A 23,062-nucleotide genomic window follows, 5' to 3' on the forward strand; every position below is an offset into this window, starting at 1 on the left:
CCCCCGGGGCATTCCCGTCAGCAAGCACCGGCTGCCAGGGCCGCCCCGACTCGAGGCCCCACTGCGGGTGCCCGCCGCGGCCGCACACCGGGCCCCAGCTGCCTGCCCCACCCCGGCGCCGCCGCGCTTCAAAGGCCCTTTAGTGGCGACCGCGTCGCGGCCGCGCCCAGCCTCTGGCAGGAGCCGCCCGCGGCGGGGGGCAGGGCCGCGCCGCAGCGGCCGCCGCGGGCCGCAATAACAGGCTGCGCGGCCCGAAATAGCGCAGGCGGCCGGGCAGCCTGTGCCCACAGCTGGGCGGGCCGCGCCTCAACAAAGATGGCGGGCGGGACCGCGGGCCGCCCTCCGCGCATGCGCCCGCCCGAGCGCGGGCCGAGCTCCGCGCAGGCGCCCTGTCGGCGGGCCGGGGTGCGGGCACAACGCGCATGCGCGGTCCGGGGCCGGGCGGCGGCGCCTGCGCACTGCAGAGGGCGGGGCGGCCCCGCGCCTGCGCACCGGCGGCCCGCGGTCCCGGCGCAAGATGGCGGCGGTGGGGCGGGCGAGGCGGAGGTGGGGCGGCGGCGGGAGACGCAGCGGTGCCCGGTGCCTACAGCCCCCGACCTCACGCCCAGGTAAGCGGCGCACCCGCGCGGCCGGGACCTCCCCTGGCGTGGGAAGGGGTGCGGCGGCGGCGGGCGGGCGGCCGGCGGAGGGGAGGCGGCGCAGGCTCGCGGCCGCCATCTTAGAGCGCGGCCGCCGCCGCCGCTGCGCCTGCCCCGGCTGGGCTGCGCTGGGCGCCGCGCTCCCGGCGCCGCGCCTGCGCGCGTCCCGGCGGCTCCTCCCCCGCGGCGCGCCGTAACGGCCTCCTGTCTCCGCAGCGGCCCCCGCGGGCCAGGCGCGGGACGTCCCGCTATGAGGATGCGGCCCCTGCGCGCCAGCGGCGAGCACGGAGCGACGGCCACGCGTCCCGCCAGGCAGCCCGCCACCGTAAGTACTCGCCTGCCCGGGCGCGGGGCCGCCCGGCCTCCGCCCCGCTTAGACCGCGGCCCCGGACTCCTCCCGTCCAGCCTGCAGAGTTGCCGCCGCCGCCGCCTCCGCTCCGCACTCGCTGGGCCCGTGGCTGCCCGCCGGTCCCGGCCCGCCGCGCCGAGGAGCTCCGTCCCGTCAGCGCCTCCGGGAGGGCAGCCCCGGGAGTTGTCGCCCCGCTGCCCGGCAGCACGCGTCCCCTCGGCAGACACGGCCCCTCGGTCCCCAGCGTGCTGGCCGCCTGTGCGTGCCGCCTCGGGAGCTCCGTGCTCTCCTCGGCCCCGTCCCACCGGGCCGGGCGCAAGGGCTGGCTCTGGGGACAGGCAGAAGTACCGCTGGAAGGAGGCGGTGGCCTGGTTTCCAGCCTCCTGAAGCAGCCGTGGCTCTGGGATGAGGGAGAACCTTGCTGTGTCCCAGGGGTCTGTCGCTGCTCTCCTTTGTTCGCATTTGCTGTTGTCTTGTATAAAATCGTTGCCTTGCTGAAATGGAAACGAATAATGATCCTGTTTGCTGTACCTCTTTACTTTGTGTCTTCTTCCACCTTGCTGTGGACTCTCTGGTTGTGCTGCTGCTCCTAGGTTGTAAGCTCTCTGGGCAGGGACAGCGTTCTACTATGTCTGTGAAGTACTGTATGCATTGCCACGGTGTATAAAAACAATACCGTAATCACCATAAAATGCTTACTCTGGATCCCTTTCACTGTCGTAAGTCCCAATACTAGTTACATACAAGTAGAGTTGCTTCTGTCAGGATTCCTTTTAGTTTGCTTTTTTCCTTTTCCCAGACTTTCAGGGTACTTGGATTTAATGCTTGTCAAGACTGATCAAGTGAAAAAGCTTCTTGTCTACTTCCACCGTTCTAGTTTATCTGTAAATGAGAGAAGGCAAAAACAGTGAACTGTATTTGACGGCTGTTTTGAGCGGTCGGTGGTGAAAAACACTGGCAAGTCGCTGCAGCCGGTGTGTGCTATCCAGTCTAGGAAGATCGCAGTACCCAGTGCTCTCCCTAACTTCTTGAAATACATCCTTGGCTCACTTTGAGAGGTCTGGTCCTGTCAGTACATATCCGTTCATTACCAGTGTGTTGTCTGTGTAATGTGCAGGACACATCAGCAACTGCATGTGCAAATATCTTGTTGGTCTAAGGAGGAGGGGCCAAGCATGTCCGTCAAAAGCTGCTGCACCTGCAGTGCTGCCCGATGGGGCTCCTGCCCTGCAGCCCTGGGGCCCCTTGGGCTCCGGCGTGCTTCCCTGCACTGAGAAACCCCAACACGAGGCTGAGCTGCTGCCGCTGGCTGGGCTAACCTCACTGCCTTTCTGGCAGCTAGCTGAAGTGAAGTGATTGTAGAGGGCACGGCGGGGTTGGAGTTCAGGAGGAAGCGCGTGAATAAACAAATATTGCACAATGCTGACCTGCTGAGGCAATTAAATATTCATGATTGCGTTGGTACACTCTGTAGCAGACACTTTTGCCTGTGGGCTTGGTTATTGTCTGCCTAGTTCTGAGCCGAGACTGAAACTCCAGGCTTTTGCGGTGTCCCATACTTTTCCTTGCTTGCCCCGACTGGAAGGATGGAAGCATCTTCCAAGGTGCTGAAACGGTCGAGTTCCTCAATGCATCACACTGATTCCACAACCCATAATATAGACAACTGAGCTAGTGCCTGCTAATTCTTTGTCGTTTTCTCCTGCTGTTCTGCTCTTCTGAAATAGTCAGCAAGACTTTTAATGGACAGGAAAGGGAACAAAGGTGAATAAATCCAAATTACTTAGCCTGCAAACCAAGCCAGAGGTTTTTATTTAAGAGATGATGATAGACAAGGGAGCCTACTGCTGAGGCTACCATAGTGTTCAGTTAAAAAACACACTTTGGTATACAAGATTGTGCTAGTGCAGCCCTAATTTTGGTGGTGTGTAAGGCGTCTCTGAAGGCCTGATTAGAGTTAAATAACTGAGGTAGACGGTAGTTATTTAAAATGCCTTGTTTCCCTGCCAGTTCATGGCCCTTGTATTTAAGGCTGCCAGAGAGGAGCAATCTGCAGTGCTGTTTCAGAAACTTCCCCAGGGGGAAAGAATGGTGACTAAGAGAGGAAAAGCCTGGCTGTTTCTGTCCAGCTGGCCACATTAAATTATGATTAAGAGTAGCGTTATTGTTTCAACAGACCTTCTTTTGCATAACTGTTATTATGCAAATGAAAAAGTACCAAAGGCTAAAGCAGCCTGGCTGAGGCCTTACGGCTAGTCTGGGCCTGGGATGTACTGAGGAAGGTAGTTCAGGAGTTCCTAACTCCTAGCCTGTGGTCCTCTGAGCCACTGAATTTGTTACTAGTGAAGCAGTAGGGCTGGTTTACGTAGAAGTCTTTAAATAAAGGTCTTTTTGTTTAAATTGTGTGTAGTTATGTGTGTGTAAATGTTGATGTAAACTGTGTCAGAGGATAGCAGATCAGATACGACTAGTGTTAGTGTGGCAGAAGGTGGTACGTGTTCACAGAAGAGTGTTATTTTATTTTTTTATGTTCTCAGTCCTGATGTATGCGACCAGATGCTGTACTTTTAGGAGAGATCTAGCTGAGAAGTGATTATTTTGAATGCTGGCCTTAAGAACTCTTTGGCGACACCATTTAAAGCTCAGCATTCCTCATAGCTAGTTGTATCTGGGATAACAGGTATTTTTCAGGGTTTAGGAGCTGTTTTGTGTGTTTTGTGCTGGTTCAAACCCTGTTTTATTGTCAGAATGAACTTGTAGTGCTACAGCTGAGTGGGCCAAGTGGATCTGGGATCTTTCCTGCCTTAACACGGATTTTATGGCTCTCTTGTTTTCTAGTGCGGTTGCTGAGAAATGGCCAATGAGAATCACAGAAGCCCTGCAGAGGAAGCCTCTCTCATGAGTCACTCACCTGGCACCTCCAACCAGAACCAGCCCAGCTCCCCCAAACCTATGCGACTGGTACAGGACCTGCCAGGTACCGACTCTGCTTTTGGGAAGGCCCAGCGCAGGGTTCCGCAGGGCCCTGCTAGCAGGGGAGAGAAGGTGAAGCGAGGCCACTAAGGAAGGCTAGGAACAATGCAGATTTCAGAATGCGCTGTGACAGTAATGGGGACCTGAAGGGCAGGGCTGTTGTTCAGGACTGCTCTTTGACTCTCTCACTGTCTTCTCAGATGAGCTGGTGCAGGCTGGCTGGGAGAAGTGCTGGAGCAAGCGGGAGAATCGCCCCTACTACTTCAATCGCTTCACTAACCAGTCTTTGTGGGAAATGCCAGTTCTGGGACAGCATGATGTCATTGTAAGTAAGCACTCTTCTCAAGGGGCTGTGCCAATATGCAGGGGCAGATGCTGTGGTCTTGTGGACTTCAGATTGCACATGTGGGAGGGTCTTTCTACCTTCACAACTCCTTGCTAAGTCCATCATCTGGCTTGGTTCCGATGAAATGTTCCTCCTTCAGGTGCACACTCAGGTAGTGCTGTTTCAGGTGTAGCACACTGCTCAAAGAACGCTCAGCCTGGGGGAGCTGTGCTGCATTTTTCTCATCTAAGTCTTAAAAAAAAAAAAAAAAAGCATACAGACACAGGTCTAGAAGAGAATTTTTTAGCTTTCTGCAGGTGTGAGTATTGGTGTCCTTATTTCCATCTGTTTGGGAGCGAAGAGGGCTTATTGCCTTTGTTTGGGCCTCTGCGGTAGCAGCTGATGAATTAACGTGTGCTGTTGTTTGGACACTCATAGTCAGACCCTCTGGGATTGAATGCAGCTCCGATGCCACTGGAAGGTGGGATTATAGATACCTCTGTGGAGAGCAAGCAAAGGAAGAGGAGATTCTCTGAGGAGGTTCCACTGAGCGGCAACAGTGTGAAAAAGCCCAAGGTGGGTCTGGTGCTGTGAAACAAAAGGGCTTAAGGATGTTCACACTGAAACCTAGGGGGGCTTGGGAGCTTGGACCTATTTTTTTTAACTGTGCAAGGTCAAGTCACCCTAGTATAACTCAAGCTGTGACAGCTGACACTCCGAAAGTACAAAAGTGGAAGCAGACTCGGGTCCTGCCAAGTTGCCGTTTCTCTCTTACAGCCTGAGGTGGAGTTTGGGAGTTGGGAGATAACAGTTGATGACTCAGAAATGTGGTAGCTTGCATGTCTGTGTTAACTTATGCCAACAGCAGGCCAGATACCCCCAGCAATTGCTCAAGCACATCCTGAATAGTGTGCAGGTGCAGGATTGTTAGATATATGGGACTGCTTCCCCTTTACCTGTCTCTGTGGAGCAGTAATTAATCTTTTACACACCTAGGCGGATGTCCCAGGGAACCCAGCTGCTCAGCCAGTCCCCAGCTCTCCCAGTATTCCAGGAACCTCTGTTTTGAAGGCATGGTGTGTTTCACCTGAAGATAAACAGCAGGCAGCTCTTCTACGACCAACTGAGTGAGTTGCCTCCAGTTGTCTTTAGTTCTTTTCTCGGTGGTATATTAGAGACACCTGGTTTTCCAGGTGTCTTTGAAGAATCTCGGGGACGTAACACTCCCCTATATCTTTGCAAGGAGTCTAGATAGTTCCATTTCCTGGCTGGTGAAAGAGCCCAAGGAAGCATCTTTAGAAGTAATATTTGATAATTAGCCAATGATCTGGCCATCCTGATGACATTTGTTTCTGCCATAGAGTATATTGGGACCTGGATATTCAGACAAATGCAGTGATTAAGCAGAGAGCACCATCTGAAGTGCTTTCTCCACACCCTGAGGTGGAGCTGCTTCGATCCCAGCTCATTCTCAAGCTGCGGCAACATTATCGAGAGCTCTGCCAGCAGCGAGAAGGTGCGTTTCTATTGCGCTCCCCTTATTCACGTTTTTAATCCCGCAGTACTGTGGTGTTCTTCCTTTTGGTTTATGTCTGCCTTGTCCGTGTGGTCTCTTTTTGTGACAGCTGTACTCGGTCACATTGTTGGTTGTGAACTCATTAGGCAGAATTCCCATGTAGTGATCCTTATCAGAGCTTCTGGGCATCTCTTTATGGTATTGATTAGACCCTTCTTCTGTGCTTCTCCAGGGATTGACCCCCCGAGGGAGTCCTTTAATCGCTGGATGTTGGAGAGGAAAGTGGTCGATAAAGGGACAGATCCTCTTTTGCCGAGTGACTGTGAGCCAGTAGTGTCTCCTTCCATGTTCAGAGAGATCATGAATGACATTCCCATCAGGTACTGTTCAAAGACAGGGCACCTTGCTGGGATGTTTTTGTATTGGTCTGGTCCAGTGATTTAGCTGCTGTGGTTCTGTGCTTTTGTGTTATACTTTTACTGATGAAGTGATAGGGTGCTGGTGATCTAAAGCTCAGGAACTGGATCTGGCCTCCGTGCCTGCCTTCGTGGCAGATGTGGAACTGATGCATGTGAATTTGAACTTACTTCAGGTTATCCAGAATCAAGTTCCGGGAGGAAGCCAAGAGACTACTCTTCAAGTACGCTGAGGCTGCAAAACGGCTGATAGAATCCAGGTGGGAGTTCCTCTTCCAGTGCTGTCACGTTCAGAAAAGAGGAAAAGGTCATAAGGATTTTCAGAGGGGACTGCTGCATCACACCTTATTCAGCATTGGTCATAATCTTACTGAGAAAAATCAGGGGTAGGAACATACAGAAGAAAAACAATATAGTGCCAGAGATGTCTTTTGATAGTAATGTTACAGTAAAATCTATTGTTGAGAAGCTGAATGTATGCAGAGACAAGTGAGAATCTGTGAAATACTGGACATGGAAATGACTTCTGTCATTTATCCCTGAGAAGAGAATGAGTGTTTCGGCACCCACTGCTCTTACAGAGCAACAAGCTTAGCGTGGTGTTTTATTATACCATGTATGATTTTTTCTGACAAGTTCTGCCACAGGACAGAACTGAGGAAGATAGCCTTGTGGGGAAAATAAAAAGCTTGTTAACAGGGTAGTTTTCTCAGAGTCAGAAGCTCCTAGCAGTGGCTGTATTTGGAAGTGAGAGGCAAGATCAAAACGGACCATTTCCGTAGTAGATAAATTCTTTATCTGCCTCTCCTATTGCAGAGCGGACAGCAGACAGCTAGAGTGTGTTTTGGAGCGAGTATGGCAGTCCCTAGTCATAGAAATATTTGGAAGCACCTTCCGGAGAAGGCCAGGAGGGGAGTGACAGGGTAGGGCCTTGAGGAAGTGTCAGCAGCTGTGTTCCCCCTCTGACAAAACCCTTGTGCTGGGATGGAATACGTTGCTGTGCAGCCGTGGCTTATATTTTGCTTCTCTGTGTTGTGCAGGAGTGCTTCACCAGACAGCAGGAAGGTGGTGAAGTGGAATGTGGAGGACACCTTCAGCTGGCTGCGACGGGACCATTCGGCCTCGAAGGAGGACTACATGGTCAGTATCCCTCTGCTTGTGCAGCTGAGCGCAGGGAGCCTGGGCAAGGATGGAAGGAGTGCTGGGGCCAGATAAAGGTCCTTCTGGAGAAGGCTGCGATTGCTTTCCTTTGCTTTGTGAAATGGGAGTGACAGTGGCGTGGAGACTCTGCACACCTCTGGGGAGTCCAGTGGCAGGTTGTGTGAGGAACTCTGGTTCTCTGGTTCTGCAGGACCGCCTGGAGCACTTACGCAAACAGTGTGGGCCCCATGTGTCTGCTGCAGCAAAGGACTCCGTTGAAGGCATCTGCAGTAAGATTTACTACATATCCCTTGAATACGTCAAGCGGATCCGGGAGAAGCATCTTGCCATACTCAAAGAGAACAATATATCTGGTATGCAGTCAGCTCTGAAGAGCTGTAGGGCTACAGCACTGCAGCATAAAAGCAACACACTCTGGCCTGTCCCCATTCCAGTAGCATTGTTTGTTGGGAGGGCTGTTCTGAGTCCGGGGAGTTGAATTTATTAATAGAGTCAGAAATAGCCAGCCCAGTATACGTTTTAGCTGACAGTCACACAGCGCCTATGCAGTGGGAAGGTATTTTCCAGTACTGTTACTGGGTGTAATATAAAATATCCTAAAAATATGATTTGTCAGGATTAAGTAGCCTGTTAGGAGCTGACCACACTGAACAGGATGTTAGTTCATTTCCCTGGACCATGCTTTTTTGCTCTGCTTCTTCGTGAATTCCTGAGGACAGCTGGCAGTCCCCTTCCTAATGCCTGGCGCCCTCTCCTCCTTCTCCTCTGCCACGTTTCTTGGGTTCTGAGCACCTTCTTCACCCCTCTGCCTCCCAGCGCGTCACTATGCACCCTTCTTCCTTTCCTGGCAGAGGGTTCATGTTCATTGATCTTTTCTCTGTTCTTTCTTCCTAGTTTGTATCTGTACTGCCTCCAGTCAAATTTTCCTTCTTCCATGGTCCCTGCTTCCTTCATCACACCGTTTTGTAGTCCTTTTCGGGTCCTAGCTTTCCTCAGACTCCCATCAGGTCCCAGCGCCTGCCTTTTGCTGCTTGTTTTTGCTGCTTGTCTTCCCACTGGATTTAATCCGTGATTCCTTCTGACTGATCTTCCCTGTGAGCTCTCTTTTTTCCCACTGAAGCTGAGGCTAAGCTGCTGCCCGCAGTGGGTAACTACAAGGTGGCAGGAAGATTCCTTTGCCTCCTGCAGTTGGCAGCCTGGGAATATTTATTGTGCTTTGGATGAGTTTGGGGCAAACTGAAATAATAACAGTAGCAACAAGGGGAGTGTTCTACTTGCCTGGAATGTGCCTGAAGATGTGGGATGGTTGTGTGCGGTCTCTTGAGTCTGCTGTGTTAAGAGGTGGGGAAGTACTGTGAAGTGAGCCCTCTCTATGCTTTGGCAGAGGGTGATGGAATTAATTTGGGGAATCAGCTCTGAACCTAGGGAGCTGCCTATGAGATCTGTGAAGGACTATCACAGTGTTTGGGGGGGCTTCACTCTGCCCTTTAGCCCTGTTCCTATCGCTGCGTGTTTTGAGGTGGAAGAAAGATCTGTCCCAGGTGTCCTTGGATTCTAATGGGCTGCCTTTCTCTTTATTTTCTGTAGCTGAGATAGAAGCTCCTGAAGTCCAGGACAGGCTCGTATACTGTTACCCAGTGAGACTGGCCATCCCCTCCCCACCACTCCCCAGCGTGGAAATGCACATGGAAAACAATGTGGCATGTGTGCGGTACAAGGGGGAGATGGTGAAAGTGAGCCGCAACTACTTCAGCAAGCTGGTAAGGGCTGACTGCCAGTCCTGTGTGACTGGTCACAGACTGCTCTTTAGTGGGAGGATTCCTTTTTTCTTGCCCTCCAAGAAGAGGGACTGTGCAGAGGCAGGGAGTGCTGACCAGGCAGAGGCTGTCAAACATTGCCCGAGTAGCAGCAGAAGTGAGGACAGCTACTTTCACCTTAGTCAGGGTCAAGCTTCAGCTGAAAATATTTACAAGGTGTTGCACGTGTGCTTTGGATGTGTACTGTGCTGCAAGAACAGTTGTACTCCCAGCAAGGCAGCCCTTGCTGAGAGACACTTGCTGGTGTGGTACGTTCATTCACGCCGGTAAAGAGCTTGCAGTTCACTCGCATGGTAAAAGCAGATGTGCTGACAAGCCTCCATGCAGAGCCCCACCTGCTCCCATTGTTCAGTGTTCCTCTCCACGTCATGGTATGTCTGCGTACTGTCTTAACTTTGTTGAATCTGTTTGTGGTTAATGGCTGGGCTTTCTCTTCCAGTGGCTTCTCTATCGGTACAGTTGCATTGATGACTCTGGTTTTGAAAAATTTCTGCCCAGGGTTTGGTGCCTTCTCCGTCGATATCAGGTACTGTCTCATCACAGTTGTTGTACATCAGAAAGCCTTAGTAATAGTGGGGACCTGAAGTACTTGTCTTTGCTCTGGGGGGTGTCCGCAGCTCTGGGAGTCTGATGCAAAATAGGGTTTAAACTGGGTCCGTTGTCTGCTCCCAGTGTTTTGAGATAGGGCTGTGGTCTGGGGAGCAGTTGTGATCTTGACTGGAGACCTCAGTGGGGATAAAGATAAATTTTTATGAAAGAAACCTTCAGTAGTTCTTGACCGTGAGGGCCAGCTGAAGGTTCATGGGGGCTATATGTGAAAATTGACAGTTGGTTTGTGGGGCCTGAGTTGGATGAAATATCTAAAGAGCATTCTTGGGTACATGCAGGGGACCTACATGAATTTGAGAAAGGACGAGGGGGCCCTGCATACCTAGAGGAGTAGGTGCATGGACGTGTGGCCCTGGGTCCGTGGTCAGTGGAGGGAGCAGCAGGAACAGCAAGTGCAGGCACGGCTCACCGGGGTTTGCTCTCCTCAGATGATGTTCGGTGTGGGTCTGTACGAAGGAACTGGTCTGCAGGGGGCACTTCCTGTGCACATCTTCGAAGCCCTCCACAAGCTCTTTGGAGTGAGTTTTGAATGCTTTGCCTCGCCCCTGAATTGCTATTTTAAACAGTACTGTTCGGCCTTCTTGGATACAGACGGGTATTTCGGATCCAGGGGGTGAGTCTTACGTTCCGGTGCCCTTGCCGTGTATCTGTGTGGGTGCATGTATGTGCAGTGCCTCAAGACAGGCTGACGTGTCTGTGTCTTCAGGGCAGCGGCCGGTTGGTTGTGTGATGTCTGCTCAGAAGGGTGTGTACTTCAGGCCTGCCTAAATGCAATGAGTGGACACAGACTGGCTGTGAAACTGTCAGGGCTGTGCCGTTAGTCCAGTAGTGGGGCTCTGGTCCCTGAAGTAATGCAGTTTATAGGTCTGCCAGTGCTTCCTCTTGTTCTGGAGAATGGGAGACTTGGGCCCTCAAGCAGCCAGCTTGAATCAGCAGTCACCTTCAGTGGCTACAGGTGGAGCGTGTCCCCAGTGACTGGTCCCACTGTTGGATGCAGCAGGCCCTGCACGCTGGGGATTCAGGCTTTCTGAGAGTATGACTGCTTCTTGTTAGCAAATGGATGCTTTTTAAGGTGTGAGAGTTAGAATGCTAGCCTCTCTGATAGGGATCTTTGCCTTTTTCTTCCAGCCCGTGCCTGGATTTCTTTCCTGTAAGTGGCTCTTTTGAGGCAAATCCTCCATTCTGTGAGGAGCTGATGGATGCCATGGTCTCTCACTTCGAGGTACGTTCGCTCACCAGTGGGGTTCTTCTGAATGGAGCTGTGCAGTCAGTCCTCTCCTCCCCACTGCTCCTGCACCCTCACAGCAGGGCTATAATGTAGAAGGCAGAGGACGGCGACTGCTGCGGCACCACTCTAGAAGCAGAAGTGTTTCCATGGAATATGGAAATGTCCATATTAGACATGTCATTGCTCAGCCGGCACTGAGATTGTTCATGTTCTTGTTGAACTAGAAACTGCTGGAGAACTCCAGTGAGCCTCTCTCCTTTATTGTCTTCATCCCCGAGTGGCGGGACCCTCCTACACCAGCCCTGACCCGTATGGAGCAGAGCAAGTTCAAGCGGCACCAGCTCATCCTTCCAGCCTTTGATCACGAATACCGCAGCGGGTCTCAGCATGTCTGCAAAAAGTAGGCCTTTTTCTCGGGTCCTTCTGGGAATGCGTTTCTGAAGCTGTATGACAGAAATATCCTGTCCCAAGCTGAAATCAGTAGGAAGTAGGGAGCAGGCAAGGACAAATGCAGTGCATAATCGCTCTGGGTTTTTAAGATAGTCATACAGAGTGTTGGGAATCTCATGGCCATCCAATGACTACCAGGTTATTTCACTAACAAAAAGCTTGTGAGTGGCGTATTCCTTGGGTAAAGTCCAGTGTGAATAGGTCATACATGTGGTGCTGCGGTGATCATCTGTGCTCCTCTGCCAGCCCTCTGATCTGGTGATCCAGCTGAGCAGCGCTTCTGGGGCTGCCAAACGCCACAGCAATTCGGTGTCACTTGGGGGGAAGCAGAAACAAGGGTCAGGCAGGATCCTGGTCCTCAGCAGAGCAAGCTGGCCATTGGTTTGCTGTTTAAGCAACAAGTTCAAGCAACAACTTGTTTGAGCAACCAGTGCTTAAACACTTAAGTTCTCTGTACCTGATTAAGACTGATGCCTTGCTGTGATGAGTCTCCTTCTGGGACAGTGGTGACGCGGTGCACATACATGCTTGTAGAGCGCTACGTGGCTATGCAGCATCAGTGCTTCTCTGAAAGTTCACAAGCCTTTGCCTTTACTCAGAAATGCCTGATGCTGCACTCTGCCTGCTTTTTTCCTCAGAATGAGAGAAAAGGACGGAGATGAATGCTTGTCCTAAACATGACACGCAGTTGAGAGGAGGGGTGGGTGCTAGGAATCGGGTCTGGGTGGCAGTTCTGTGACTCCTGGGTGGGTGCTGAGTGCCTGTTCTCTTCCCTTGCAGAGAGGAGATGTACTACAAGGCCGTGCACAACACAGCCGTCCTCTTCCTGCAGAACAGTGCGGGCTTTGCCAAATGGGAGCCCACGCCGGAGCGGCTGCAGGAGCTTGTTGCAGCCTACAAGCATTCAGGCCGGACCCTCAGCTCCTCCTCCTCATCGTCCTCCTCGTCGTCGTCCTCCTCCTCCTCCTCTTCCTCCTCCTCCTCCACAGCAGACAAAGAGCGGGAGCTGGGCCGGGAGCAAAGCAGCAGCCGGGAGACTAATCCCAACTAAGGTGCAGAGGTGCGAGGCAGCAGGGGAGGTGCCAGCGGCCTGAGGAGGCTTGCTGGGGCGGTGGAGAGACTGCTGGCTGTGCAGCACCGGCCCGGGGGACTCTTGCACAGCAGCTCCACGGCACCTGCTTTCCTCTGTGAACTGCACACTGCCCCGGCCCAGGAGTGCTGGGGAGCACCCGGCCGCCGGTGGGGAGAGGAGGCTGAGCTGCGGCCCCCGCCGGAGGGCAAGGGAACGCAGCGTGGTACAGCAGGAGGAGCAGGCAGCCCCTTCGATGCCAGAGCACCAAGGGAAGGGGCAGCCAGAGCTGGGATGCATGCATGGGCGAAAGGACGGCAGGACAGATGGAGGGACGGATGGCAAGTGCAAGTGCTCGGCGCGCAGCGCCACAGCTGGAGGGGCCCCAGCAGCTGGCCACAGCCTGGCGCCGGCAGGAGAAGGACGGGCAGAGCCCGGGGGCTCCTGCGGCCGGACTGGCACCAGCACAGCTCCGTGTCCATAGTGTAAATAGTTCTGTCCGTGGCGCCCGTGCTCCCCGCAGGGCTGCTCCCATTGCATCCGTGTTCCTTTCCCACATGTGTGAGTCCCGTGTTTGCCGACGCTGTGTACCGTTTAGGGGAGGAGCAGAGAAGAGGAGTTTCTTTGGTGTGTAAAGACGTCTTTGCAGCTGTTTTGTAGTCATTGTGGTTTTTATGCGGAGCCTCTGGGCTTTATTTAACCTCCTTGGGTTTTGTTTTGTAAGGATTAATTTAACACCGCTAACCATTTTATTACTTTTATCAAGAAGAGCAAAGTCTATTTTTGATTTCTGTTTCCTAGTTCTTAGGAACATTAAAAACCAGCATACAGCTCTGCCCCGTGTCTGTGCCTTTCCTTCTCTGTTGGCTAGGGGCCTGTGGTCACAGCCTGCTCTTGCCTCTGGCTGAAAGGTAGAAAAATACTGGTTCTTTCTTTTGCTGGGTTTTTTTTCCCCAGAACCCTCTGGCATCTGACCCTTTCTGTGCTGCAGTGCCCTGCTGGTGAATTTTTTTTCTTAATGACCAGCTTGGACCCCCTAAAGCAACCTGACCACAGTCCTCATGGCTTGTTGACTGCAGCTGCAGTGAAGAGTTTGGCTTTCTCTTCCTTGTACCAGCCTTCCAAGAAGTGCAGGCAGCTGTCCTCGCCCAGAGCCTCTCGAGGGCAGGGCAAGTGAGCTGCTTCTTGCGAGGTCTCTGCTCCAGGGCTCTCAGCATTTCGGTAGCCCTTCAGTAGCCCCTCATCCCTGCATCGGGGAGGCGCGGGACAAGCTGTGTTACAGGCCCAGCCTCTTCAGTGTAGAGCAGCAACTGCTGCACTGCTGGGAGAGCTTGCTGGGCTTCCCTGCAGTCAGTCCACAGCGCTGCCCGAGGGGATATCCGTGGTGAGGGGGGCAGATTTCCTGGGGGTTGATGCACCGTGTGCTTGAAGTACAGACCTTCCCCGGCTGGTCTGGTCTTGCTTCCACTTCCCGCTGTTGATCTCACCCTGTCCCTGGCTGCTGGATTGAATCGTTCAATACCACCTGTCTCCTCTGGCCTAACGAGGTGAGGATGGCTCTGGGGGTTAAAAGTCGTGGTAGTTCTCTGACCCCGCATTTCTGGAGTTTGGGAATTTCCCAGCTTTACCCCCTCTGCCTCCGGACAGGCTGGCAGACAGCATGGAAGCCAGTGTTCCCAAAGGAAAATGGCTCTGGGGCAGGTTAGCATTGCTTGGAAGCCTTGCAAGACTGCATTTTCAGGCACAGATAAAATGGGCTGTGAGGTTTATTAAAAGCCGGGAGATGAGAAAGTGCTGCGAGCCCTGGGTCCGTGTTGTGCACGTGCTGCTCTGCAGCTGGCAGCATCTGTGCTGCAGCAGTGCCGGTGCTGCTCTGTGCTGGGCAGGATCAGCTCAGCCCCACAGGCTGCCTGCTTCGGGTACCTCCGCAGCTCTCCAGGAATGCTTTCAGCAACAGAGACGACGAGATCATTGATGTCCTTTGAATGACACTTGGGACAGCTGGGAACTCTGGCAATGAGCAGCAGTTTTTATAAAGCCTTTTTTGCCTTTTACTTAACGTCTTGAGCCAAGGCAGACACCTCCTGAAGTGCCAGTGACCAAAGACACACTGATGTTGGGAAGTGTCAACAAGTCTTTGGTCAGTCTGCCCTCACTGAGTCCTTTGCCTTGCTCCCTCAGGTGATGACCAATTACCTTGTGAAGTATTTAATTGCTACAGTGGAGATGCAAATGACCTCAGTGGCCATGAAGCCCCGTGGTGTGGCTTCCTCTCTAGAACATCTCATTTATCCAGACAAAGCAAGAGAGGATAGAAGGGGAGCATCAGGATGGTCACTGCGGCTTTCATGGGTGCTCCTGTCTCCAGCACTTCTCTTGAACAAGTGAAGGGGATGGGTCCTGAGGAGGAGGACACCAGGACCACAGCTGGGAGCTGAGCCCTGGCGGCAGCAGTTCATGGGCTCAGCTCCAGAAGAGCTCAGGGACAAAGTGGCAGGTGGTGAAGGGTCCCGGTGAGGCTGGAGGGGATGGGGGCACATGGCTGGGGCAAGGAGCAGGTTCTGCTCACAGGGCTGAGCTGCCAGATCGCAGAGGCAGCGAGACGGGCCAGCACAGCCACCCCTGTCAGCCTGGTGCTGAGATGGGACATGATGCTTCCCACCGAGATGCTGTGGCAGCCATCCCACAGCGCCTGGGGCTGCTTGCTGTCCAGCCAAGCTGTACCAAGGGTGCAGCCAAGGGCAGTGACCAAGGCTGGGTCAAGCTCTGTGAGGGGCTGCAGTGGTGGAGGCAGTGGGGAAGAGGCGGGGGTACGAGCAGGACTGGGGGATGAGGTCAGTGGTCCCACTGGTAGCCAGATGTTGCCTGGTCCCCTAGAATAAAAGCTCTTTCAGACTCTGCCAGACCTTGACAATTTGAACTGAAAGGCCCCTCGCTAGCGCTGCTCTGGGCAGCTCCAGCACAAGTGGCTGCTGCAGCACGGGCTGGGGCCGCTGCCCAGCACTGCGCGCTCAGGGTGCGGACAATAATTACCAGGGCAGTTCACGGAGCTCAGCAAGTCCTGCGTGGAGAAAAATAAAACCCAACATCATTTTCTTGTTAACCAGCGCAGACACCCTGTCCTGCACCCCAAAGGGACTGAGGGCAGCAAGGTGTGACCCCGTCACTGATGAGGGGCTGGAAACCCCTGGCAGCGCCTGAACTTAGGTGTGTCCCCAGGTCGGCCATTGATGCTTGGGGTCCCTGCAGTTGCCCCCACAAGTGCTGCCTCCTGTGGTGGCTGGCTGCTGCTCTGCCTGGCAGCAGGCGGGAGGTTTACCCTGTCAGTGCTGGGGAGGAATCAGCACTGCCAACCTGCCTGCAGCTCTGGGGGGTGGTGGTGGTGGTGGTGTCTCTGCTGGCTGCTGCCCCTCAGGGCTGCTGGAAACACCCCTGCGAGGGCTGCAGCCTGGGTGAGGGATTTGGCATGGGCTGGGGAGGTGCAACCTGTGGAGAGGGATGTGCCGAGGGCTTGGCATCACCCAGCTGGCATCTGCCAAGAGCTGCGGCCCCCAAGTGCCCTTGGCCCTGGCTCCCTGGGGTGCCGGAATGGGGTGAGGTATCCGGGCACATGCTGGTGGTGCCGAGCACGTCTCTGCACCCCTTGATCCCCCATGCTGTGGGTGATGTGCTGGGCTCCGGGACAGGTTGCAGGGCCCTCCCTGTGAGGCATTTCATGCCTGGAGCATCTTCTCTCCCTAGGGCTGAGCAGAAGCCACCCATTCCTACGGCAGAGGGTCTGCCAAGTGCTATGGGCCCCCCAGGACCCTGCTCTGCGGCCGTGCTCTTCCCCAGGCTGGGGGCTGCAGGGCCCCAGGGGCCGCTGCCTGCAGCCCCCAGGGCAGGGAAAGAGCATCCTCAGGACTGCCTGTGAGCAAAGGGGCTGCAGGGAGCCGAAGCGACCTGCTGCAGCTTGGCAGCAGCCCTGGGAACCCTGACCTGCCATAGCAGGGCTCTGCACAGCACCGGCACCGGCTGGCTGAGCATCCGCCTCCCACTCCGCGTTGCCAGGCCAACGCCGCGGAGGATGCTGGCAGCCCCTGCGCCAAGGCTGCCTCCGCAGCGTGGCGGGCAGCGCGCCCCACGCCTCTCCATGGGGCACAAGCCGCCGCCGGCACCCTGCCTGCCTTCACGGACAGGGCCGCAGCCCGGCCCACCGGGGCTGCAAGGCTGGGGACCGACCCACGGCTGCGTCCCACCCAGGAGCCCCGGCGTGGACTGCAGGTACCAGGGCCACGGCCTAGGATGCTGCTCGCCCTGCTGCTGTGGGTGGAAGGGGGGCGGGGGGCTGCAGGGCAGAGGGTCCCTGCAGCCAGCAGAGCCCGGTGCCCAGAGCCGGCACTGCCCTGGGGAAGCTGCCCGCACGGGGAGGGACACGCTGCACCCGGGACACGGGCCCTCACCCCGCAGCCCGTCCCCTGGGAAAGATGTCTCCCTCCCACCCGGACACGGCGGCCGCGATGGGGCCGAGTCCCAGCGTGGCGGCACCAGCTGGTGGTCGCAGCCAGGCTGTGCCGGCCCTGGGAGGGGGCTGCCGCCTGTTTCCTGCTCCCCTGGCCCCGCTCTGCCACCCAGCCCCCGGGGCTGGCCAGGACTCTGCCCGTGGGGTGCAGCAGGGCCCAGGAACCTGCCCCCAAGCCCTCGCTCACGGCAGCTTCCCTCTCCCCCAGCCTGGACAGCCACCAGCCAGCCCTCCAGGAGCATGGCCCAGCAGGACAGCAAGCAGGGGCCTCAGACAATGGCACTCGTGGCCCCCGAACTGGAGTGCAAGATCTGCTACAGCCGCTACGATGCCCGTGCCCACCGACCCAAACTGCTCCACTGCGGCCACCGCCTCTGTGCCAAGTGCCTCTGCAAGATGGTGCCACTGGGGGATGCGTCGCCCTGCCAGCTCCGCTGCCCCTTCTGCCGCCAGCACAGCCCAGTGCCCGGTGGGGACGTGCAGCAGCTGCAGGACGACGGCGAGGCACTGGCATTGCTGACAGGCCATGAGAAGACCAAGAAGCGGGGTCCCACCCGATCCCCTGAAGTCCTCCTCTGCCCCAGTGTGCTAGAGCCCTCACCCGGCCCTGACTGCCTGGTGGTCACCATCCTGGAGGTGCCGGAGGATGTGGCCCCGCCGGAGGGCCTGGGCAGGCTTGAGGTGGTGCGGCTGTACCGCCCTGCCAGCCTGGGCACACTGCCCTGCCACGGCCCCGGGCAGAAGTGCCACTCCTGGGGATGGCGAGCCGTCCCTCGCTTCATCCTGGGTGTCCTCTGCCTCCTCTACTTCAGCTCCCTGCCCTTCGGCATCTACCTCCTGCTCATCGAGCACCACAGCCTGGGCATCGTTCTGGTCAGCCTCGTGCCCTCCACCCTCCTCCTCTGCATCGTCTACAGCCTCTGCCAGTGTCTGTGCCGGGAGGTCTTTGGGTTCCCCCACTCCTGATCCTGCACAGCTGAACGCCATGCCCACCCTGGGAAGGCTCTGGGTGCCTTGGAGCGTTGTCCTTTGGGGTACGGGTGTACCCTGACCCATGGCTGACCCACAGCATGGAGGTCTACTTGGACCACGGGGAGATGCTCAGCAGCTGTTGCCTTCCCTTGCAGAACAGTGCGGGCTTTGCCAAATGGGAGACCACACCGGAGCGGCTACAGGAGCTCATTGCAGCCTTCAAGCATTCAGGCCGGACCCTCAGCTCCTCATCTTCCTCAGCTTCCTCCTCCACAGCAAAGAGCGGGAGCTGGGTCGAGAGCAAAGCAGGAACTGGGAGACTAATCCCAGCTAAGGAAGTGCAAGTGCTCAGCACCCAGCGCCGCAGCTGGAGGGGCCCCAGCAGCTGGCCACAGCCTGGCGCCGGCAGGAGAAGGACGGGCAGAGCCCGGGGGCTCCTGCGGCCGGACTGGCACCAGCACAGCTCCGTGTCCATAGTGTAAATAGTTCTGTCCGTGGCGCCCGTGCTCCTCGCAGGGCTGCTCCCATTGCATCCGTGTTCCTTTCCCACATGTGTGAGTCCCGTGTTTGCCGACGCTGTGTACCGTTTAGGGGAGGAGCGGAGAAGAGGAGTTTCTTTGGTGTGTAAAGACGTCTTTGCAGCTGTTTTGTAGTCGTTGTGGTTTTTATGCGGAGCCTCTGGGCTTTATTTAACCTCCTTGGGTTTTGTTTTGTAAGGATTAATTTAACACCGCTAACCATTTTATTACTTTTATCAAGAAGAGCAAAGTCTCTTTTTGATCTCTGTTTCCTAGTTCTTAGGAACATTAAAAGCTGCCATACAGCTCTGCCCCGTGTCCGTGCCTTCCCAGGGCTCCTGGTCCCCTCCACCCTCCCTGGCCAGCTTCCCTGGCCCCGCTTGTCCCGCTGGAGTTGCATAGAGCTGTCTGCTGTGAGCCCAGCCCCGGGTTCAGGGGGGCTCGGTGGGTCTGAGCCTGGTCCTGGCAGTCAGTGTCACACTCAGCGAGTGGATGGGCAGTGCCGCTCCCCTGTGTCCCCCATGTGCGGTGCTTCATGCATGTCCATGTCCCTGCACGTCCCTTCCTGTGCTGCCATGTGACACAGCGCTGTGACAGCTGTGATGGCCACCCCAGCCCTGCGCCCCATGCATGTGTGTGCCCCACAGGTGACCCCAGACCTCCAGGGAGGGGGAGAGGGAGGAGGCATCAGGAAGGCCTGGAATTGCCTGGAAACGCTGTGGCTTATCCTCTGCTGAACAGGGGGAGCCCCCGCTGGGAGCCCCAGCCAGTGGTGGGGCTGGAAAACACCCTGCAGCCTGACCAGGTGCCCAGGAGGGTCCCACTTTTGGCAGTGTGGGGATATGGCATCAGACAGAGGGGGTGGGCAAGGAGCAGCCCAAGGGGCTTGGGGTAGGACCTGCCCTGCTCCTGCGGGCAGCACTGGCAGTGGAAATGCCTGCAGCCCGCTGGCATCCCCGCATCCCTGTCAGCATCCCCAGTGGCACTCCTGCATCCCTGCTGGCACCCCCGTACCCCCGCTGGCATCCCCACCAACATGCCCACTGCAGACAGGCAAAACCAGACAAAGGCCCAAGACAAAGTGACATTTATTAGCGCTTCGTGTCCCTCCCTGCCCATACTGCCCACTCTCCTCAGCCAGGCACCTGCCTGGTCCCACGGCCATCTGTCCTTCCCTGCCCAGCCGCAGGGCTGTCCCTTCCCCACAGCCACAGCCCTGGCCCCCACCTGCCCTCGGGTAAAGGGCACGGCCGCCCCAGCCCTAGCCCTGCTCCAGCACCGCCAGCACCCCTGGGGGGCACCCGCTTTCGCCGTGGGGAGATGCCAGAATAGCCGCCACGCTCCAGATCTTGGGTTTCTGGGGCTGCTTGCCCTGCCCAGGGCCTGGTCCCACCTCGGAGCTGCTCCCACACCCATCCTGCACAGGGCTGGCGCTGGGGGCAACACCCAGTAGGGCCCCCTCGCCCTCGCTGTCCTCGCAGTCTGAGGTGTCGCGTGGAGCCCAGCCCGTCTTGTTCTCCTTCTTGAGGCGCCGGCGGGCGTTGGCGAACCATGTGGAGACCTGGGTGAGGCTCATCCGGCTGACCACAGCCAGCATCACCTTCTCCCCCTTGCTGGGGTAGGGGTTCCGGGGGTGCCGTGCCAGCCAGGCCTTCAGCGCCCCGGTGCTCTCCCGCGCCGCTGCCACCTTCGCCCGCCCTGGCTCAACGGGCAGCCCCAGTGGCACCTCGTAGGCGGGCGCGACCTGGAAGGGGCAGAGAGCTGTCAAGGCAGGACAGGGCAGGGGTACCTGTGGCTGGAGAAAGGGGTCTGGGGGATGTGGGGGCTCGGCCCTTTGCTCATGGGAGGGGGCAGAAATGGGTCCTGCCCCTCCTCTCCCTCTCCCATGCCCAGCACCACACGCCCCAAAGTGCCAGGGGGATGGGGGGGGACACGGGGGGGGGGGGGCGCAGGGGACCCGGGACAGTAGCTCCCCAACCCCAATCACCCCACGCAGCCCTGTCCCAGTCCTGCGAGGGGTCCCACATCCCGATCCCCCAGGAGTTGCAGCGCAGCACTTACCAAGGGCGCCAGGAGGCTTAGAGGGGGCGGCAGCAGGCTGTAGCCAGCCAGCACTGGGCAGGGGCAGGGGCAGGGCCAGGGCAGTAAGGCTTGGGGGGGTCCCCGCAGGGCTCCCCACGGCCCCCCGCAGCCCCCTGGCTCTCGGCCTGGGCTCCCCTCACCCCAAGGAGCTGCCATGCTGCAGGGAGAGGAGCTGGGGAGCTGCTCCCGGGCGTTTTATAGCTGCCGGGGTCCGCAGTGACTGACAGCTGATTAGGGGGTATTAGCACCCACGAAAGCGGCAGCAGGGATCTGGGGCAGCCGCTGCCTCCCCCTCTCCTGGCTATTGCCAGGCAGGGACTGGCAGGGAGCATCCTTCCCGCCTGCCCACCACCAGCCGGGACGTGGCCAGGACCCACGCCAGGACCCCGGCACCCCCCAGTCCCCCGACCCTGCATGGCCCCAGCACAGCCTGCGCAGCCCCCAGTGATGGGGTGCAGTGGCACCAGGGGCTGGTGCATGGGGCCCACGGGGAGGCCCACAGCCCCAGGGATGCAGCCCACACAGGGATGCACATGGGACATAGCATACCCAGGGCTTTACTGCAGTGCCAAGAGCCATCGGTCCCCATCCTTGACCCCAGCCCTGACCTGGCTCAGGGGCAGGGGTCGGCAGAGCCTCCCACACTGTGGTGGGGTGGGCTGGAGGGTCAGGGGCTTGCAGGAGAACTTGTGCACGGCCTGGCAGGACGTGGGAGGTGCAAGGTGCTGCTCCGGAGCCCACTCCTCCTCCAGCTTGGCCAGGTCCTGGCCCCAGCGCTGCCATGCCTGCAGCTGGGGTCCTGTCTGCAGAGGGGCGCAGGGGAAGGGGCCCCACAGCCCCAGGGATGGGCGAGAACCCTTTGCCTGGCTGAGGACTCAGCCCCGCAGGCACTGGGGCGTTCTGCCTGCTGACGGAGCAGGGACAGTGGGCCAGCAGGGCAGCGGTGGGCAGTTGCACAAGGGGCCCCAAGAGCCTGCGACCCCCCAAGCCGGCCAGCTCCTGCCTCTGCGCCTCCCCACTAAGACTGGGATTATCCCACAGGTTGTATCCGTCATTAAATACCGACTAATAACGCTCTCAGGATATTAAATATGTAACAAACCCGCTTAGCGCTGGCCAGGGACGGGAAGGAGAAGGTCACTGGTGCTAATGAGCCCTTGCTGCATCCCTGGGCTCCCCACAGGCCCCCGGTAACAGCAGAAAGACCCAGGGACCAGATGCCAGTACTGAGGGAACCTGAGACCTGCTGTGCCCCATGGCCAGAGCCCCAGCAGCACCTGGAGCTCCCCATATGCAGCAGACAGTCCTGTGCTGTGGAACATGGTGCGCGTGGCAGCCCCAGGTATGGAACTCACAGGGCAACCAGGATGCCTGTGCCACTGGCCGGGCCAGACAGCTGGGACCAGCCCTGGCCACAGCCTCACAGCAGCCCCGTAACCTTGTCCCCACAGGACTCCTCCAGCCCTAATCGGTGCTGCCAACGAGGATCCGCTTTATTAGATAATGGAGCTGTAATCTAGGAAAGCGCCTGCGGATTGCTGTGGTGTACCTTAACCCTGCGCGGCACAGCTGGAGAGGGAGGACCACAGCCAGCCACCAGCACCACGGATGGACACAGCTGGACACCAACCGAGCCACGGCCAGACAGGCACAGCCACACAGTGGCACAGCTAAGCACAGACCAGGCAGCAGGCAGATGTGAAGACCATGGGACACAGCCACAGCCAGGGCAGAGCCACAATCAACTGTGGCTGCTCCCCCAGGGGAACGCAGGGCCACCCGCACGCTACGTCCCTGGCTGGGCAGGATGGGCACAGGGTCCAGCCCACACCAGCCTGGGTGCCCAACGTGCAGGCAGGGTGCTGCCCTGGGGCAGGGGAGGGGCCGCGGGCACCCCCAGCAGCTGTGGCAGGAGGGGGCCGCCAGCACTTTGGGCAGAGCACCCACTTTGTGTTCATAGCACCCGCTCTGCGCTCACAGCGCAAGCCCCCGCACCGTCCCTGGCCCCTGCACGAGCCCGGCCGAGCGCCCAGTGATCACACCGCAGCAGTCCTGCAGCCACGGAGCTCTGACCTCACAGAAGCTCTTGCTCAGGTTGGGTGGTTCCAGCCCTTTTTCCCCTCCGCAGATAATCAGTTTAATGCAAAAGCATAGAACTAAAACTCTGAGATTATAACAGCTAATCACATGTAAATACTTCCAGACAATCCGCTCAGGGAGGGGCAGTGTGTGTAGTTTGGGACAGAGTTACATGGGATTTAGGCTGTTTACCACTCGATTAATTTCGTGCCCAACCCACTGCTATACCAGATGCCCAGCTCGCTTCCCAGGACTCAAGGTCACTCGGGCAGGAAGAAGCGGATAGTGCAGGGCAGCTGCCACCAGCACCAGGCTTGGGGATGCACACACCCCAGCCCTGGAGGAACAAGCCAGAGGCG

At 57.3% G+C, this 23,062-nt stretch overlaps 3 protein-coding genes across 3 annotated transcripts; 2 read left to right on the top strand and 1 right to left on the bottom strand.

Moving 5' to 3' along the window:
- Window positions 1-451: 451 nt before the first annotated feature.
- On the top strand, window positions 452-13,387 carry PCIF1 (phosphorylated CTD interacting factor 1). Its single transcript, XM_056355004.1, has 17 exons — window positions 452-608; window positions 855-963; window positions 3,826-3,964; window positions 4,161-4,285; window positions 4,724-4,861; window positions 5,282-5,412; window positions 5,647-5,801; window positions 6,034-6,181; window positions 6,394-6,477; window positions 7,258-7,357; window positions 7,569-7,731; window positions 8,966-9,138; window positions 9,635-9,721; window positions 10,233-10,417; window positions 10,933-11,026; window positions 11,257-11,432; window positions 12,263-13,387. The coding sequence occupies exons 3-17, from the start codon at window positions 3,841-3,843 to the stop codon at window positions 12,531-12,533; spliced, it is 2,154 nt and encodes a 717-aa protein (XP_056210979.1). The 5' UTR covers window positions 452-608; window positions 855-963; window positions 3,826-3,840; the 3' UTR covers window positions 12,534-13,387.
- Window positions 13,388-16,665: 3,278 nt separating this feature from the next.
- LOC130156048 (E3 ubiquitin-protein ligase RNF182-like) lies at window positions 16,666-18,851 on the top strand. Its single transcript, XM_056354182.1, has 2 exons — window positions 16,666-16,814; window positions 17,261-18,851. The coding sequence occupies exon 2, from the start codon at window positions 17,293-17,295 to the stop codon at window positions 18,016-18,018; it is 726 nt and encodes a 241-aa protein (XP_056210157.1). The 5' UTR covers window positions 16,666-16,814; window positions 17,261-17,292; the 3' UTR covers window positions 18,019-18,851.
- Window positions 18,852-19,618: 767 nt separating this feature from the next.
- On the bottom strand, window positions 19,619-23,023 carry LOC130155923 (iroquois-class homeodomain protein IRX-6-like). Its single transcript, XM_056353855.1, has 2 exons — window positions 20,604-23,023; window positions 19,619-20,286 (listed from the first exon to the last, which is right to left on the bottom strand). Exons 1-2 carry the CDS (start codon window positions 20,778-20,780, stop codon window positions 19,804-19,806), a joined length of 660 nt encoding a protein of 219 aa, XP_056209830.1. The 5' UTR covers window positions 20,781-23,023; the 3' UTR covers window positions 19,619-19,803.
- Between the last annotated feature and the right edge of the window lie 39 nt (window positions 23,024-23,062).

This window comes from Falco biarmicus, chromosome 10, assembly GCF_023638135.1.
Source record: "Falco biarmicus isolate bFalBia1 chromosome 10, bFalBia1.pri, whole genome shotgun sequence".
In the NCBI taxonomy this organism is placed as follows: Eukaryota; Metazoa; Chordata; class Aves; order Falconiformes; family Falconidae; genus Falco; species Falco biarmicus.